Source organism: Stegodyphus dumicola, chromosome 8 (assembly GCF_044657685.1).
Source record: "Stegodyphus dumicola isolate Sdum_Otavi_A_Nest chromosome 8, ASM4465768v1".
NCBI lineage: Eukaryota > Metazoa > Arthropoda > Arachnida > Araneae > Eresidae > Stegodyphus > Stegodyphus dumicola.
Window position 1 is genome coordinate 73353291 of NC_140775.1, and position 20534 is coordinate 73373824.

The 20534-nt window shown below is 35.1% G+C and overlaps 1 protein-coding gene across 2 annotated transcripts in view; it reads left to right on the top strand.

Annotated features, from left to right (window-relative positions):
- The window catches only part of LOC118195637 (uncharacterized), a 70386-nt gene extending 60213 nt beyond the window's left edge, over positions 1–10173 (top strand). Inside the window, exons 7-8 of one of the 2 annotated variants that reach the window (XM_085822948.1) lie at positions 9328–9501; positions 9770–10173. In XM_085822948.1, coding sequence (XP_085679074.1) covers positions 9328–9500 — 173 coding nt within the window. In that variant the 3' untranslated portion in view covers position 9501; positions 9770–10173. Of the gene's footprint in view, positions 1–9327 lie in introns of both variants that reach the window. The other variant, XM_085822946.1, reaches the window with a different exon arrangement.
- The last annotated feature ends 10361 nt before the right edge of the window (positions 10174–20534 follow it).

The window sequence follows — 20534 nt, forward strand, 5'->3', positions numbered from 1 at the left end:
TTTACCAAACCACCATCCTCAGCTGCAAAAAGCGCAAATGAACGAGATAGGATATAATGATCAGATAAGATAAGAAATCCTGGACACAAAATAAGCTAGTGGCGCCATCTGTTGATGAAACCAGAACTAAAACATAATTTCTTCAAAAGGCCGAAGGCAAAGTTGGATTGAAATTAGGATCGTTAACTAGAACAGAAAGATATTTTTGAATGTGAAATGCCTCTAGAAAATCCAGTTCTCCAATGGAAGATGTTTTTTGAATTATTTTAGCAGCAGAAAAATTGAAAGTGTGATTTTCGGAACAACAATGTTGGGCAACAGAAGACTTCTGTGTTTCCTTTTTTCTAACATATGCTTGATTTTCCTTGACACGAAATTTTAAGGCTCTCTTAGTTTGACCAATGTAAATTAAACCACACTGGCAAGGCTCATATAATTACCCGAGGAATTCCTATCAGAAATGGGGTCCTTGAGTATGGAACTCGGAATTTTATTGATGGAAGAATAAAGGGCCCGAAAGTTAAATTTCTGCAAAATATGTGCAACTTTATAGCTAATTGATGGAAAGAAGGGAATGACAACAGAATTTTTATAATCTCCTAAAATAAGAGTGTGCCTTTTAGTGTGTTGAGATGATAATTTTTTAACTGCTTGATTAATAATGTTGGGTGAAAAGCCCCTGTCAATAGCTATTGCTTTTAAATAATTTAGTTCTTCATCAAGGGATAGTTTGGAGGAGCAGACTTGAAGAACACGGAAAACATAGGAATAAAATGAAGCTAACTTTTGTTTATTCGGATGACATGATTTAAAGTGTGGTGGAAGGCAAACCGATGAAGGTTTACGGTAAACTGTAGTACTGAAGTTGGATGTGTTTGTGTGATTTGACATATCAGGATAACATTACTAATAATTACCAACTGGGCTTATATATATATATATATATGTGTGTGTGTGTGTGTGTGTTTATTAATATTTCACAATTGCATTCTTTTCTTTTAGGAATTACACTTTTTTTCCCCTTTCACAGCAACTACATATATGTAGATCACGAGGATGAACAGATCTGAAACACTGCGACAAAGTAGTAATCCGATTCAGTCCTAGTTTATCAGCGCTAATTAACGCTAGAATTATTTACGATAAGTAACTTAAACGACAACGTAAGCTTGATTCTGCGGTTTAAGTTACTTTTCCGAAGACTTCGTATCATCTGAAGAGAAGTTACTTAGTCCTGCTAAGAATAATTTTAAAACTTATATCACTGCTTTTAATACACAAATCACCTCCTATTTAAACTCAGCCGCTTAATAATCTCAAATACGTTTGAATGTGAGATGATTTTAATAAACAGCGGGTACTATATATAATTTATTGACATTGCTTCAAAAGAATAATGTAAAGTTAAATTTAATTTTAAACAACTCTCTTGCACCATCGCCGCAAGGAATGAAATTTCAATTTAGCAAACATTTTCTACTCGTAAAAAGCAAATTAAAAGAAAATTTAAAGTTAATTTAAATTTAATTGAATGAAAACAAATAAATGATCAATGTTGTTGCGAACTAATCTGCAATATCATTTAAATTCTGAGAGCATATGTAAATCAAGTGCAAGTATTAAATTCATGAATAAATATAAAATTCTAAAAAATTATTTAGAAAATTGCATAAGTGAATGATTATTGAGCAGTCAGGAGACAGACTTATCAAGCGGAAGTTGCTCCAAACCTAAACTCTTCAGTCATTCAATTCGTGTTCATTTATCTGTTTTCATTAAATTTAATTAAAATTAAATTTGCTTTTTAATTTGCTTTTTTCCGAATAGAGAATGTTGTTAATTTAATGGCATATATATATATATATATATATATATATTGTTACGAATTTGGTATTTAAAAAGCTAATGTTAGTTCAATTATAAATTAAATGGTTTTATTTCCCGCGCAGTGCAGCGCGTGACGAATATTAAAAGAAAGCTAAGCCGGAAATTTGAAAATACAAGAGCGCGTGCATGTAACATTTAATAAATATCTCTTTTTGATTTCGAGAAAGTACTAGAAAATTCTCGCGCGCGATTTTAAAATCTTATAAAAGGAGGAAAACCTCTCAGTTTGTAGCAGTTACTTTTGTTGTTTAGAAAACTGCTCTCGTTGATTGTAGCGAATTCGCGGATTAGCTTTCTTTAGCTGTTTTGAATTAAGTTCTATTTAACGTTTGAGTATTTAGAAGATAACTATTGCGGTATATTGTGATACTGCACGATTATTTGAGGACATTTAATCATTTTTATTGTGATAATAATAAAATTTTGTCCATTTTTCATCGGACTTGTGCATTCATTTCGTAACGAACCCGTACGCACGCAACAATTTTTGGTGTCAGAAGTGGGATTTGAATGCCAATAACAAGAGCTATGGAAGAGCAATTAAAGCAGTTAATATCAGCCTTTGCCTCGTTTAAAGAAGAAATTAAAGAGGAAATGAAATTGGGCCAAGGAATCCGTTAAGGAAGAGATGAAACCGTTAAAGATGAGATGAAAACTGGTCAGGACGAAATGAAAAGATAAATTACCTGCGTAATAGAAAATAAATTTGAGGCTATGGAAGGCAGAATAGACGCGGTCGAAATTAAAGTTGGACAAATTGAAGAAAACGTTTCTTCTGCCAAAGAGCAAATAGAAGACAGAGTTTCTGCCTTGGAACAACAAATAGGTTACAGAGTTGATTCAGTCAAAGAAAAAATAAAAGGAACAGTTTGTTCCGTTAAACAACAAATTGATGAGAGAGTTTTTGCAGTTGTCAAAGAAATGGATATTTTAAAGAAATTCGTAGCGACGGCAGGGAGCAGGAGTGATGATTTTAAACTCTTACCGATACCTGCTCGTCCATCTCTGAAGTTATCCACATATGATGGGAAGACATCCTGGCAAGTGTATAAGACCCAGTTTTCTATAGTTGCGGATGCGAATGGATGGGATTCCCAAGCTAAGGCCTGTCATCTCGCCGCTTCTCTGAGAGCAGACGCAGCGGATATCCTGCAGACGCTTTCCGAAAACCAGAGACTAGACTTTGAACCTCTATCCGGGGCATTGGAGCTGCGCTTTGGCGAAAAGTGTTTGAAAGACTACAGCAGGCTTCAACTAAAATCCCGTCAACAGAAGCCCACCGAAACACTTCAGGAGCTCGCCATGGATGTTGAAAGGCTGTCACATCACGCCTTTTCGGAGTGCCCGACAGAAACAAGAGAAATCTTCTCGCTGCAATATTTCATCGATGGCATCCGGGACCCTGAAATACAGAAAGCACTGCGAATGGCGAATGTTAAACATTTGAAAAGCGCTTTAGTGTACGCCATGAAATTCGAGGCAGCCCAGCAAGCCACTCGTCGAGACCGTCACCCAGTCAGAGCTGCTCAAGTCCAGGAGCCAGGGGATCAAGTCACTGCTCGTCTAGACGATTTAACTAGACAACTGAATGCTTTGAGACTGAATATTGGTGATAAGAAACCGACCGTTAAGTGTTGGAACTGCGGTGCTGAAGGACACATACGACGAAACTGCAGAATACCCCAGGGTACGGATGTTAATACCGCTCCTAACAAACAGCAAGGAAACTAATTAGCGGCCATCTCGCGGGGCGGAGGTTGCCAGATAATGAAAAGCCCCAGTTTAAAGCACTTCAGATTTCTGCAGTGAGAGGCGGAAGTAATGGACTTTTCATAATAGGACATATTAATGGAGTTCCCTGCAATATGACGATAGATACAGGAGCCAACGTTACCATCATCCGAAAAGATTTGGCTCAATAATTGGGAAACAAACTTATCTGGACGCCGCCCTGCGTTATCCTCCAGACTGTGTCCGGTGAGAAGATTGACATCAAAGGAAAAGTAAATGTTAACATCACGTTTGGAAGTGCCGCTTACCATCACACGGCCTATGTAGCAGAGATCACTGATTCTTGCATACTCGGATTGGTCTTTCTAAGGGAATACAATTTTTCCTTGGACTTTAAAAATAACGAATTGCATTCTACATCTGAGGACATAGCTCTATTCGGAATTAATGATGGAGTGAAATCTATCCACAAAATTATAGCTCAAGATGATATCACAATATCCGCAAGAACCGAGTTTTTACTTCCTGTATCCATAGCCGAAAATAGAAATTTCCGCTACGGCATCATAGAATATCCCAATAACTGTAATAGCCCAAAAGGAGTACTAGTAGCCTCAACACTCGTCGACCTATCCAGAACGGTTATCCCGGTGAGAGTCGCCAATGTAACTGAGAAGGCGTGAGCTATTAAGAAAGGTGAAGTGGTTGCAACATGTACTCCAGTAACCAGCTTTGAAAGAAGGAGTAACATCCTAGAATCCGTGTCCTCAGAGAGTATTACATCGGAGTTATTGCAGCATGCACAATTAAACGATAAAGAGAGAAATGCTGCTGATCGCGTCATTAAAGATCTTCAAGTTGTTTTCTCCCGGTCGTCTTCTGACGTGGGTCGAACTAGTTTGACACAACATAGAATAGATACCGGCGATCATCCCCCGATCAAGCAACATCCAAGACGTCTACCTTTTGCTAAACAGGAAGAGGTGCGTACACTGTTAAAAGATATGGAAGAAGGCGATGTCATAGAGCCTTCAGTAAGTCCATGGGCATCTCCCATCGTTCTCGTCAGAAAGAAAGACGGCTCAACAAGATTTTGCGTCGACTATCGCCGGTTGAATGAGGTTACGAAGAAAGACAGTTACCCTCTTCCTAGAACTGACGACATTCTAGACACTCTTTCTGGAAGCAAGTAGTTCTCAACACTTGATTTAAAGAGTGGGTATTGGCAGGTAGAAATACATCCTGAAGACCGAGAAAAGACGGCATTTACTACGGGACAAGGGCTTTGGCAATTCAAGGTAATGCCGTTTGGACTGTGTAATGCGCCGGCAACATTCGAACGTCTTATGGAGACTGTTTTGAAAGGCCTTTCCTACGAAGCCTGCTTGATATACCTGGACGACATCATAATCGTCGGAAAGAGTTTTGAAGAACATTTAGAAAATCTTAGGAAGGTGCTTCAGAAACTGAAAGAGGCCAATCTGAAGCTGAGTCCCGCTAAATGCAAAATGTTCAGAAAGGAAGTGACTTACCTGGGGCATGTCATCTCTGCAGAAGGTTTGTGCACGGATCCTGAAAAGGTATCAGCGGTTAAATCCTGGAAACGTCCCGAAAATGTCCATCAGCTGAGGAGCTTCCTAGGGCTTTGCACCTACTATAGGAGATTCGTAAAGGACTTTTCTTCCATCGCAAGACCCCTTCACAAGCTCACAGAGAGCAACCAAACGTTCTTGTGGACAAAAGAATGCGAGGATGCATTTAACAACTTAAAGGAGGCTTTAACATCTGCTCCGATCCTGACGTATCCTCAGCTCGACAGACCATTTATTCCCGACACAGACGCGAGCAATGAAAGCGTCGGTGCTGTTTTGTCCCAAGGAATAGACGGCCAAGAACGTGTAGTAGCTTACTGGAGCAAGTGCTTGTCTAAACTGGAGAGGAATTACTGTGTCACTAGGAAAGAGTTGCTCGCCATAGTTAAAGCCGTAGAGCATTTCCATCATTATCTATACGGCAGAAAATTCCTCCTCCGCACGGACCATGCCTCATTGGCCTGCTTTTAAATTTCAAAAATCCTGAGGGTCAAATAGCCAGGTGGATACAGAGACTCCAAGAATATGACATCACTATCCGTCATCGTAAGGGATCATCACACGAAAACGCCGACGCCCTGTCTAGAAGACCTTGCCAAGAAAGCTGCCGATATTGTTCCAGGGTGGAAGCGAAATACGAGCTGCTGACTCCGGTCGCAAGACAAATTACAACATCAACATCGGCTGATCGAGACCCGTGGAGTGATGATGAAGTCAGGAAAGACCAGCTGGAAGACCGCGACATTAAACCCATACTTGGATTTTCTGTTAGTCATCAAACAGAAAACCTACATGGCAGGACATTTCTATCTGTAGTCCTACAACAAAACAATACTGGGCACTCTGGGATTCACTTCACATTCGAAACGGCGTCCTATACCGTAAATTCGAATCGGATGATGAGAAGACGTTCCGATGGCAACTGATACTTCCAAAATCCCGGATTCCTTATGTCCTTAAAGAACTACATAACAGCCCTATAGGAGGTAATGAAGACCTTGCAGAAAGTTCGTGAGCGCTTTTACTGGAATAATGCAAAGATGACGTGCAAAAGTGGTGCCGATCTTGCCATGCCTGTGCAGGTCGGAAAGGACCGGAGAGACGCAGCCGAGGCAAGCTGCAACGTTACTACGTAGGGGCGCCTTTTGAACCTATCGCCTTTGACATTTTGGGACCTCTGCCACGAACTGCTGATGGCAACAAATACATACTCGGTGTCATTGATTACTTCACCAAGTGGCCTGAAGCGTACCCTATTCCTGGCCAAGAGGCTGTCACAATAGCTAAGGTGATGGTACACCACTGGATTTCGAAGTTCGGAGTGCCTCTTCAGTTACATTCCGATCAGGGAAGGAATTTTACGTCGGCAGTAATCGAAAAACTCTGCAAACTACTTGGCATTGACAAAAACCCAAACGACGCCATTACATCCCCAGTCGGACGGCATGGTAGAGAGGTTCAATCGAACCATCCTTAATAACCTCTCATTAGTGGTTTCCAGAAACCAATAGGACTGGGACAAGAAATTACCACTCTTTTTACTGGCTTACCGCAGTGCTGTCCACGAGACTACCGGCTATTCCCCATCACAAATGCTCTTCGGTCGTGACCTTCGTCTGCCTTGTGATCTCTTGTTTGGTAGCCCTCCGGATGCTCCTTCATCTCCTGAGGAATATATTCAAGATCTCCAGGCCCTGTTTGAAGTGATGCACAACTTTGCACGAGAGCGAGTCAACTTGGCGACGGAGAAGATGAAGACCCGATACGACACAAGAGCTACTGAACATCAATTCCACGAAGGAGACAAGGTGTGGTTGTGGAATCCGACTCGACGGAAAGGACTTTGTCCGAAATTACAGTCACCTTGGGATGGCCCGTACACAGTCCTAAACAGGCTGAATGACGTCGTGGTTCGGATTCGTAAGTCTTCGAACTCTAAACCTAAAGTCGTTCATTACGGCAGGTTAGCTCATTACTATGGCCATAGTACGTAATGTAAATAATTGTAAATAATGTAAGACCATGGTCCTTTTTGTTTCTAAATGTGTATTTAGTATTTGATTTGTTTTATTTATTGCATTTATTGTTCATGTTGTTTATTATTGTAATGTAATGCTTATTAATGCATTTATACCACAGGTGTAAGTTTGGCTTCCTGTCCAGGGATTGTACTTCCTGGGACGTGCAGTCCTTGGGAAGGGCGCAGTGTTACGAATTTGGTATTTAAAAAGCTAATGTTAGTTCAATTATAAATTAAATGGTTTTATTTCTCGCGCAGTGCAGCGCGTGACGAATATTAAAAGAAAGCTAAGCCGGAAATTTGAAAATACAAGAGCGCGTGCATGTAACATTTAATAAATATCTCTTTTTGATTTCGAGAAAGTACTAGAAAATTCTCGCGCGCGATTTTAAAATCTTATAAAAGGAGGATAACCTCTCAGCATGTAGTAGTTACTTAGTTTGTTGTTGTTTACAAAACTGCTCTTGTTGATTGTAGCGAATTCGCGGATTAGCTTTCTTTAGCTGTTTTGAATTAAGTTCTATTTAACGTTTGAGTAGTTAGAAGATAACTACTGTGGTATATTGTGATACTGCACGATTATTTGAGGACATTTTAATCATTTTTTATTGTGATAATAATAAAGTTTTGTCCATTTTTCATCGGACTTGTGCTTTCATTTCGTAACGAACCCGTACGCACGCAACAATATATATATATATATGTTTCGAGGTCAAGGATAAAAAGGTAAAAAGAATCAATTCCGAGTTCAAAAGAGAATTCTGATTATCCTATCTAAGGAAAAGTGAGGTGAAATAATTATCAGTGATTCTACTGTACGGGAAACATTAACCGGAACAATTAAAAGGTGTACTAAAATTAATATGAAAATTCATCAAAGCAGGAATGAAAAGTACACATGTAAAACTGCAAAGAAATTGACAAAAAGTTGACAGAAGTTAAACATAATATAAATCTCCCTTGCTTATCGCTTCAAACAGAACTTCTCAAGGGGAGAGTGTTTGAAACTTGGGCTATTAATGATTCCGAATACATGTTTCGTCCCTGCGGACCATTTGAGACTTAAAACAGTTTTGCACACATTTCCATAATAATAATTAATATAACAACGAGTCTCAAATGAGTTTAAAGCTTGCCCTACATGCATTTGTACTCCAGAAAACAAATATACGCTCTACGAATAATTATGTGCAAAAATCCTAAGTATTAAGAATAATCAGAAACTACAAAAATGAATAAAAATAATACAACCAAAACAGAAAATGGGACATGTTGAAAAACACCAAGGGAAAAAAAACTGTAATGAACAAATCGAAAAAACAATTAATCACTAAAAACAGCACTTTTTACTATAAATAACTGGGCTGTTTCAATTACTTTAAGTAATCTTCGTTTCATGATAACAGTTTTTTTAAAAGAAACCGCTAAACAGCAAAATTCATTGCCCTACAAACCTAACCATAACTTTACGTTAAGACTAGCCAACTATCTGCATCAAATTTTTTACATTAATACATTTACATTTATGTTATCATAACATAGTTTTTTTGGAAGGAAGGGTTCTGTAGTTTGTTTATTACTCTCTACTTGCTATTTAGTTTTCGGTTTTTAATAATTTTTGGCGAGCATTAGTTAATTGTAACACAAGTACTGGTTCATTTTTCACCAGATATCACATCGGAGGCTATATTTCTTTTAATGTTTCAGGAAAAAATTATTAAAAAGAACGCATTTATAATTTACTAGAATCCTCTAATACTTTTCATCCAATTGCTTGCAGTGTCAATAAACTGCAAAACGAGTAATAAAAACGAGTGAGACGAAGATATCACAGCAACTGGCCTACTAGTGTTACTATAATATCATTTTCTGAATCATTTTTTAATTTGAAAAATTTAACATAGCTTCAGAATTGACATCCTAGTGAGAAAAAGCCATTGTGTATTGTATTACATGTCAAAGTTTATTTTTTTAAGATTTATTGTTTTAAAATGGTTCAATTGAAAAAAAAAATCTTCTTTTGTATCCAACTCTAAACTATTAATAGTTATGGGAATTGTTGCAAATTCAGGTCTAATTTTGTTTTAATAATTTTAGAGCGACCCATGCAAGAATGCTTTCAAGAAGAGAAAATTGAACATCCTGCGGAATATTATGAACTGCAAACTCCAACAGATTTTCTAAACGAAAACGGAAATTACACTGAGCCATTAGAAGTGAAGTGTTTGTTAGATGAAAATGCAGCTTCTATTCCAGTTCAGCTCATATGAAGTATTAGCTTATAAATATTTAAGCTTTTATTAAATAATACTGAAATATAATGAACATTTCGCAAGTAGTTAAGATTATTGAATGCCGCCTTTAAGGTTGAAATCATTTGTACTTGACTGCAAATTACTCGTATGTGTGTTATTAATTCGTAACGATATGCATGTACTGGAGAATAATTTTTTCAAGCAATGTCTTTCTCTTTTTCTAAATGATTCAGAATTTGTTTTAATCAATTTTTAATGATTTTGACACATTTTTGTATTTTTAGATGAAAAAATCTCTATCTCACCTGATCCATTTTTCGGCATTCACAAATTATCACCCAACACTTCATCATCAATGCATTCCTTATCGGTCACAATGCCTGGCTCTGGGGGAATCACTATTAAGCCTATTTCATCTTGACCATCATCATCTGATGAAAGTTCTAAAGCATCATATTCATGTAACTCCTTCATAAATCATAATGTTACATTCAACATTAACAACCGTTCTTCGGGGTATTCTTTAGTTTGAAACTCATTTTTGTAGATACTGTAAAATAAAATATCACTATCAATAAAAATTTGTATATGTTCAGAAAGGCAATGCTTTGAGCTGACTGTTTGAATAATACCAGCTAAAACTCAACTCTGTTTACGTTTTATAGCTCTATCGTTTTTTTAAGAATAACTGCTTCTAAATTCTTTGGAAATATCTGCAATTAAAGTGTTTTTTCATATTAAATCCATAGTTATTTTCGAATCCTTTAACCCGCGAGCACACGCACCGATCCTACGAACACGAGAACACGCGCCGGGTATGTCATACCCGAATAAAAAAATTGTAAATAAAAATTTGCCGAAAAAACTTAATCGGTTTTTTAAAAGAAATTAAAATGTAAAACCAAATTAATACTTCATTTTAGACAAAATAGGAAACAACAAGGAGAGGAAAAATTATTTACTTACAATTTTTTTAACATTGTTTACAAAATGAGGTTATATGTTCCATACATATACTTTTGCTACAATTTTCACAAATGAATCTAGTCTTTCTATCCTTTTTCTTGGAGCACTCTGTACGCCTCTTGTAAGTCATTTTAGGTTTTTGAAGGGCGGTCCATTGTTAACATGTTCATTGGTGGTCAGTGTTCGTCCAGAATCAGAAACCACAGATTCTCGTCGTCGTTTATTTCGAACATTTTCTATCAGCTGCATCCCTAAGGCTTTGAGAAAAGTACTCATCCCGTTCACGTGTGAAATTTTCTCGTATTGAATAAATATAAATATTTGTATTGTCAACTACGTGTTTTAACATATCTTCATCGATAAGCTATGACAAGGACTCTAAAGGTGTTGAGACGTCTTTAGAATACTTTGTATTTCCAGGGAGTTTAGTTATAATATTTTGGCGCCAATTCTAACATTAGTCCGGAATTTATTTTTGTTCCATTTTTCCCAACATAGAACTCATTGCTACATTCCAGAGTTTCATTTTCTGTTTCTCTATCTGAATCACTACTCTATATGGATGAATCATGATTACTAATTATATTCTTCGTCATCAACATCTTCCTCTTCTTCACTAAATGAATCCTCATCAGAAGAAACTGTTTCAAGGAGATTTCTCAATCTTTTCATCTCTTCATTGTAAAGAATATACGGCGCCATGCTTACAACTCAAGAAAAACTTATACTAAAAGCTTGAAAACGAGAAGTGCGAAGTGACTCACTAAGAAACGCCAGTACACGCGCGGGTATGACATGCCCGAACAATGCTGGTCGTAAAAAACCGTTGCCACCTCAGGAATTTCCCACATTTAAGTATATGACCTGGAACTCAGCTACACTAAGTTTCGTCCTTTTATGAAAGAATGGGCAAGAAATATACAAAAAGAAAAATGTATATAGGTATGACATACCCGCCGCGTGTGCTCGCGGGTTAAAATACTGGCGTCCGTGGAACAGGACTATGGAAAATTTAAAACGGGAAAGAACACAATTACGGCGATATTTCACAACTTCTTTGAAAGAAGTGGACACTGTTCTAAAAGATGAAGCAGTAAGTAAGATTGATTTGATATCTGTATTTAATATATTTAACGATAAAGCTGACACATTATATCAGTTAGATGAAAAAGTTAAAATAAAATGGCTAGAAATGGAAAATTTTAATGAAAATGAATTTTCTAATTATATGGATTTAACGGAAAGCTATCGAAATCAGTGGGTTGCTAAGAAAACGAAAGTTGATTTAATGTTATCAACCACTGAAAGAAAGGCCGATATTTCCAGCGTAGTAAATGAAACCAAGCGAAATTTCCGTCTTCCTAAGTTAGTATTGAAACGTTTTGATAGTAATATTAAAAACTGGCTAGGATTCTGGGGACAATTTAAAAAGATTCATGATGATGATAGCATTGATGCAGATGACAAATTTCAGTATCTTTTACAAGCAACTGAAGAAGGTTCATCGGCCAGAGATTTAGTTGCAAGTTTTCCACCATTTGGCGAAAAGTATTATTATGCTATTGAACAGCTGAAATCCCGTTTTGCTAAAGATGAACTATTAATTCAAATTTATGTTCGGAAACTTTTAAAGCTAGTTTTAACGCAAGCGAAAAGTGGCGAAATTTTTACTTTGCGGATTCTTTATGATAAATTGGAGACTCAGCTGCGAGCATTAGAGACTTTAGGAGTAACGTCTGAAAAATATGAAGCAATGTTATATCCTTCAGTAGAATCAGCTCTGCCAGAAGTTCTTATCAAGGAGTGTGAACGCATGCATAACCGTGTAGAAAATAAAGACAAGATGAACATGTTAGGAAATTTATTAGAATTTCTTCGTTTGGAAGTCGAAAGTGGAGAGCGGTTACAACTTGCTCGATCAGGGTTTGCGAATGATCAATTTGAAAAATTTTAAACGAAAGAAAAAATTCCTACTGCAACTTGTATTGTATATAATAAAAAGCAAAGAGCTCAAAAAAATGACAAACATTGTTTCTTTTGCAATAAGTCGTTTCATAATACCTCAGAATGTTTTAAGGCTACCGAGATGTCATTGGAGGCGAAAAGGGAAACATTAATGAAAAGGGGAGCTTTTTTCGTCTGTTTGAAACCAGGACACAATTCTAAGATCTGCAAAGCTTATTTAAAGTGTATTATATGCAAGAAAATACACCATAGCATTCTGTGTCCAAATATAAATCAATCAAAACAAGACAAACAATCTGAATCGGATGCACAGGTTCTTTTGTCACCAAAAAATTCTCCAACGTTATTGTTAACTGTACTGGTGAAAATCATCAATGGTGACAAGTCCGGAATCGTTCGTAGATTATTTGATACTGGTGCTCAGAGATCTTTCATACGAAAAGATATTGCGGAGAAACTAGGATTGAAACTTGTAGATCAAGAAATGATGAGCCATGGACTTTTTGGGGGCAGTGAATCTAAACAAGAGTCCCATAATGTCTACAATATTACATTACAAAGCTTGTGCTCAAATTTCAAGTACACTATTTCAGTTTTGGACGAAAAGAAGATATGTGGTGCGATTCCACGTATAGAGGATCCTGATATTTATCCAATTTTGAAAAAGAAAAACATACGCTTAAGTGATACAGGAGAATATGTGCCTGAAATAGGTTTATTAATAGGAGCTGATTATCTTGGCGCATTATTGACTGGGAGAATTGAGCCCATTGATAATAATTTGGTAGCTATTAAAGCAAAACTTGGATGGACGCTTCAAGGTAAACAAAGAAACTTCTCAAAATCTTTGGAGAGTAAAGTATATGCCAATAATTTGGATTTGACGGAATTATGGAGCCTAAATGTCATCGGTATAAGATGTCCTGCAGAAGTAAAGTCAAGGCAGGTAACCGATGAAGAAACGGTAGATTTTTTCCGTAAAATTATTAAAAGAAACGAAGAGAAAAGATATGAAGTATGTTTGCTATGGAAAAGTGGACGTCCAGAATTAGAAACGAATAAGGAATTAGCCACTAAACGGTTAATGTCAACTACCAAAAATCTCATGCGATCTGGACATTTAAGAGAATACGATGACGTGTTTAATGAGTAGGTTCGGGATTGAATTATTGAAATTGTAGATAAAGACGAGAAAAAGGGACACTATTTACCACATCATCCTGTGATAAAACTGGTGTAACAACAACAAAAACTCGTCCGGTTTTTGATGCGTCGACGAAAGATTCCAAAGGAAATTCCTTGAATAATTGTTTAGAAAAGGGGCCAAATTTATTAGAATTGTTACCCAAATTGATAATGCAGTTTCGGAAAAACGCAATTGGCGTAACGTCAGACATCAAAAAAGCATTTTTACAAATCAGTTTGAATCGAGGGATGAAAGTGCCTCTACGAATATGCTTCTACGGCCTGCAGCTAATGCTTCAGATTCCAGTTAAGATGATGATTCATCACCCAAAATTCCAGATTTTGTTACTAGAGCTGGTCGATGTGTTACAATTCCCAATAGACTTGATTTATAACTTTTGTTGCAATTTATAGGTATCCTGCAAATTGCAAGGTGGGAGGTTGTTTGAGTAATACCAGCTACAAGTCAACTCTGTTTAAGTTTTATGTTTTAAAAATAAGCTCTATCGTTTTGGTAAGAATAACTGCTTCTAAATTTTTTGGAAATATCTGCAATAAGAAAGTATTTTTTTATATTAAATCCATAGTTATTTTCGAATCCTTTAAAACTGACGCTGCGTTTCCGCGGTGCTACTTTGGTAGACGGTTGCACGGATTTTGGCTTTTTTTTCGGGGGGGGGGGCGAGCGATACGACTTATAGTAAACTCATTGCTAGACAAGTTATTTATGGTACACTTTGTTGTCATTTTATTTAAAAAAATAATGCGTTTTATTATGCATAAATTCCGTGTTTCAAATATTATTTATGACTCTTAAATATTAAAAATCACTTTAATTTTGTGTTTTTATTTGAGGTAAAAATTTTATTGTTTATGATATTTTATATAATTTTATGTTGTGGATGATGTAATCAATGACGTAACCTTGCTTTAAAAGTAATTGGTTTTAATATCTATAAATTTAATCTGATGTTTTAAACATTATTTATGTCTGTTAAATATTAAAATACAATTTAATTTTGCATTTTTTAAAATGATTTTATTATGTATGATTATTTAAAAAATATTAATTATATGCGTGATGTAATCAGCTCCCAGATTGGTTACAGAATATTTGTGCATTAACGAGCTGTAATCAGCTCCCTGATTGGTTATTGAATATTTGTGCATTATTGCGCCATTTTAAAATTTTATCATTCATCTCTTCGAATTTCTTAGATTTCATAGGGAACGGATATGTCCCTTTCAAAGATTAATGTTGTTATTGGTAAGTACCAAGAATTATTGGTATCGGAATAAAATTGTCCTTTGAGACCTTATTTTGGCAAACCTGGCTTTCCTAATCAAAGATTTATTTATAAATGGTTACAAGGGTCACAGGAAATTTATTTTAAATTTTTGGAGGAAACCTCGCTAATTGCTCCTTCAATGAAGAGCGAGAAATATGGATCACAGATGAAGATCGTTAACCCTTTGCGGCACAGTGTGTCCAGTCTGGACACACCTAAAAATGTCCTTCTGTAAGCACAGAAAAATTGAATGAAAAAGGATTTATAGGTTACTCTGAACCTTCTTTATTAATAGTAGACTCAACACAAACCAGTCCATATACTTTAGCCATGTTTAGTTTTTAAGACCCTCATTTTTCAAAGAAATCTTCCAGATTATTTTTAGGGTATAAAAGGAACTGTTTGAAAAGAAATTTCTATGTTATTTTTTGGCTGTATACTAATCTCCTTATTCTATATTAGTTTTAAATTTTTACCTTGAAATCTTGCCTAAAATCAAACGGCGAACCCTAGGTGTGCCCAGAACGGGCTCACCGATAACCTAGGACAACTGAGAGTCTGTATTCTTTATTTCTCCGCATCTCATCGGTCAGTTCATTGATAACAATGCTTGTTTCAGCACTCTTTTCGAAGCTCTATTCAATCAGTGGGCCCACTTTCGGCACACCCACAGAATTAAAACGATAAGTGCTATCTTCACAAAATTTTACTTGTGTACTCCTCTAGGCCTAATTGGACCGCCTACCTTTTTTTTCTCAAAGCTCCGACTTTAAAAGGTAGCGTGCCGGAAAGGGTTAATAGAGCCGATTCTGAGGACGGCCGTATATGGAATTGTGGTCACGGTGGAAGAAAAACCGCTGTAACAGTAAAAAAATTATTAGACATTCCTCGTTTTCTACCGGCAGTAAACTTCTAATTGCTGTCATTTTAGCTCTAGTGTACGAAGCGTTCTTATTTACTTATTTTAATGTATTTGAATTTAAATAATATTTTAATTCTCTTAAACGTTGGTATGATGGTTTTTAATTCAATATTTAGTTTAAGTAACATTTTAATCCAATTAAACGTTAGCGCAATGTTATAGCGGTGCTTTTATTCTATTTCATTGCTCTATGAATGTAATAATTTAACCTTACTTTAGTATTTTATACTCGTAGTAAATGTATTTATTTACGTTTGCTTGCCATGTTAAAAAACAACGTTTTCAACAAAAAATTAAACCTTTATTTTTTTTAAAGTTTCGAATACTTTACTATGCGCAAAATACGCAAAAACAGCGTTTTTCAAGATGGCTGACGATTGTAAAAACCTCGCCAACGATTGCACCAATGTAAATCGCAAAAAAAATCCGTGCAACCGTCTACCAAAGTAGCACCGTTTCCACAACATTCTAAAATATGCATATTTATACCAACAAAAACAAAATAATAACCTTACCTTTTGACGCCGTTATACAGTTCTTATTAAGCAGCCATTACACAGTCAGCATTTATTCTAGAATGTTCCTAGAAGATTGGCATGTCTTCATAAAATTATTTGATTGGTTCCCTACTAAAAATGCCCCATAGAAACCAGTAAAACTTTTTATGGGTACCCATAAGATTTTATGGGTTTTTATTGACTTTTACTGGTTTCTGTTGGTCTCTGTGGGTTTTTTTTACTGGTTTCAAAATGACCCATAGAAACCAGTAAAACTTTCTACTGGTACCTATAGAATTGTTGATGGTCTCTATTGACTTTTACTGGTTTCTATTGATCTCTGTGGGTTTTTCTTACTGGTATCAATTGACACCCATACAACCAACATTCAATGGAAGAACTTTGTACTGGTTTGTATAGGTTTATATTGACTTTTGCTGGTTTTCTTACTGGTATCAATATAATAATAAATCTTCTGTTGGTTTATATGGGTTTGTGCTATTTTTTAATCTGACGTTAATATACTTCTTGTAAACAATATTATGAAAATATGATCTCTTTAAGACCACCAGAGTAACCTGTAAACGCAGGTGGTCGTTTTAGAGAGGGTTTTTACTAAATATGCTATTTTTTTTATTTAATTTTTTTTTCGGAAACAATAACAGTAATCATATACACTACACACAACGAGGTCTCTCCAAGGCGACCAGCCGCAAATAAAAATTCATCTTTGCAAGTGGTCGCCTTAGAGAGGTGATGCTCAATACCAATAGATACTCGCGTTCTCAGAGATACGTTTATCTTTTAGAGGTGGTCGTCTTAGGGAGATTACATCTACGGGATGAATCTCTCTAAGGCGACCAGACACACTTGCAGAATTTTCTTCGTGAATGGTCGCCTTACAGAGGGAATATTCAATACCAAAGTATACTTATGTTTTCAGAAATACTGGTTTCTTTCAGAGGCGGTCGTCTTAGGGAGGTGGTTTTTGCTACGAGTTGGTTCTCTGAATACACACACATAAGCACTTACATTTCTGATATTACAAATAAACACCGGTATCAACCAACATCTCTTTAACGCGAACAAGTTCATTCACAATCGCAAAACTTTTCTCCCTGTTAACGCTGACGTGAAGAAAAAAATTCTCCCTCCCTCTCCCACTCTCAGAAGTTTCCCAAACAAGCAATATGGCGCCGCGCTAGTTATTGTTGTGTGATGGTGGTGTTCGTGGTTGTAGTAATGCAATATATTATTTACTAGGATTTACTGTATTACAAATTTTACTATGTTTTACTGTATAGAAATTAGTAATAAATAATAAAATACCAGCACTGACTATGAATATACCACTAAAGCCATGCACGTGTAATCGTGTCTAATGTTTGAGAGAACGTTGCTGATAACTGACTATTTGTGAAATGTAGTTTCTGAGCGTGAAATTGATTTTCCATCTTTACTTTTATTCTGAAAAACAATGTGCTTAAAGACTGAAAAGTGATAATTTCAGGCTTGATAATTTGTTTCAGTGTGCAGATGCAGAAATGTAGTTTTTGCATTCTACTGAAACTGTATTTTGGAAAATTTATTTTTTTGATTGCAGTTTAGAAATACTTTTTTAAAGCTTGTTCATGTAGATGCTTTATCATTTGAATATTATGTACTAATAAATTTGAGCATACCTTACTTAAAAATGATCTTGCATGATTTAATTTTGAATTTTTCGACTAATGTGATGTGGCCGAGCAAAAAGAATGTTTTTTTATGTTTTAAAAAATGTACTAATTATATTTCGCGAGCAAAAAAGGTAAGTTTTATTAATGAAATAAACATTGAAGTATTTAATGTGTTTATTACTTATTGAATGGGGTAGACAAGACATACAAGCTTAAGGAATCTTTTTTCCACTACTAAAATTATGTGAAAATTTAGATGATCATAGTAGCTTACATTGTTTTTTCTTTTTGGTCTATTTTTCTTTACAAGTATGAGACTAGAACCATATTTTTACATTAAATATTTTGTGCTATTTTGTTAAAACACATATAATCATTTTTATGCATACTTTAATTTTCATTATTTTTAGTTTGATGAAGAAAATTTCAAATGTGTTTTTCATAAATTGCTTTTGAAATAGAAGTAGATTTGTGAATAAGATTTATGTAATATTAAATGTACTAGTCTTGGGAGTATAAAAAGTGAATTATTTATTTGAAAAAAATTACATTTAGTTGAAACCTCATGCAGTGGTTATTTTCTTAAATGACCACCTCTGATAATGGCAAATTTGTCAGGACAATAATTAAATAACAGGACTTAAAAATCATTCATAGTTTTGTCAGGCTACAGGAAACTCGCATTATCTCGAATTGTGGAGTTGATTGTTTTAGGAACGTTTTGCTGTATAATCAATTGGTGTAGTAATTTTTACGTGGGTATGAATTTTGCAGAAGTAATTGAAAGTTTTTACGAGACATTTAAATCCAAAGCTTTTCGGATCATGAGTCTTATAAGGGCACTGTTATAGCATTGCTTTCAAATATAGTTAAGAGTAATATTTAAACATTTATTTTCGGAATCACTTCCACAGGGAATCCGGTTGTTCTCTGCGGATGAAAACCCATATAAATAAATCTTCTGTACAGCCTTATACAAATGCAGTTAAACTTACTGTCATTACAATTAAGCGAATATAGCCACATTTGTTTACAAAAAGTTATTATTGCTAAATACTGCACTATATCAATTTCATTTAGCATTGTAATTTCAGAAAATGCTCAGCATGAGGTATTTTTATATTATATAATCTACTGTCAAAAACAGCTACCTTTTCAGTACTTTAAATTTTACTATTGAGAATTTTTATGGTTCAAAATAATATTTCTATACATTATTTCAAGTATTCTTTCTACAATAGAAATCTAAATAACTTGCACGTAAAACACTGACTCAAATTTATTCCAATAATGCATCGCTTTAATTAAATTTATGTTCCTTTGAGATGATATATGAAAAACCTTGTGTAATAATAAATTATTAATATATATAGGTAAATGGTATTTTTATATATTTTTCGGGTAAAGTGCAGAATCGCCCACTTATTTATTTGGCACTTTATACAAAAGTAAAAGGAATTGGATTTTTGTCAATTTTCTTTTGACTTTTTAAGTGAAAATAGGTTGATGTGTACATGAATAAAGTCAAAGGAGTGCACAATGGCATTTTTGTGCAATTCTGAGATTTTTTTTTAAGTGAAAATAGGCCGATGTGTACATGGATACTGAGTATGTGCAATTCTTAAAAACACGCCAAGCAGTGGGCGATTCTACACTTTCCCCATTTTTCTATAGGAATTTAGTTTCATTAAATTAGTTATTTAGTATAATTATGTGTATATGAGTATATTCATACTTATTCACATAGATGGAATTTTTACAGTACGAAAGTTTATCTTTTTTACATCAAGAACTACATATTCTATAAATACCCATTATGTTATAGATTTTATTTATATAAAATCTGTGGAACATTATATAGCACTAAAAGTGAGATACGGAATAAAACATTATACGCTATGAGATATTTTCTTAATTCCCGAACTGCGCGTTGAGAATTGGTATTTGTTGAAACTTGTAAATTTTTTAAAATTCATTTTGTTACAATATAATTTATTGTATTTTGGGTACTATTAAGTTTATTATATGTTATCTTCATGTTTCATTTATCTTTTGAGAGATACAGGTAACATTCAAAGTATTGTAATAAGGGGTCGACACGGTATTTGTATATTATTATTTCTTCACTACATTATATTCTTGGATTCATCCTTTCTTCCACGCAAAACATCTATGTGTATGCATGTCATAATAAGCTGCAGGGTGTTACTATCATTGGTAAGCGAGCTTGAAGGGGATAGCAAGTATGCTAAATTTGAACTCTATGTTAAGTTTCTAATTTGCAAGTCCCATATTCTTTTTGCTTGCTTGTTAATAATGTTTCTCTTCCTGAAAATTTGGGTTTCTTCTAGTTTTGTTTTTTAATTTGGTTTAGTGCATTGTAGGTAACTTAAAATTTAAGCAGATGCTAGAAAGTACCATCCTTTGGCAATACATTTCTCATTAGGTATCAAATTGTTAAACAAGCTGATGTGATTAAATACAATTGTTTAATTTCCCAATTAAAGAACTGAAATACAAATATATGCAGTGAGGTACAGTACTATATG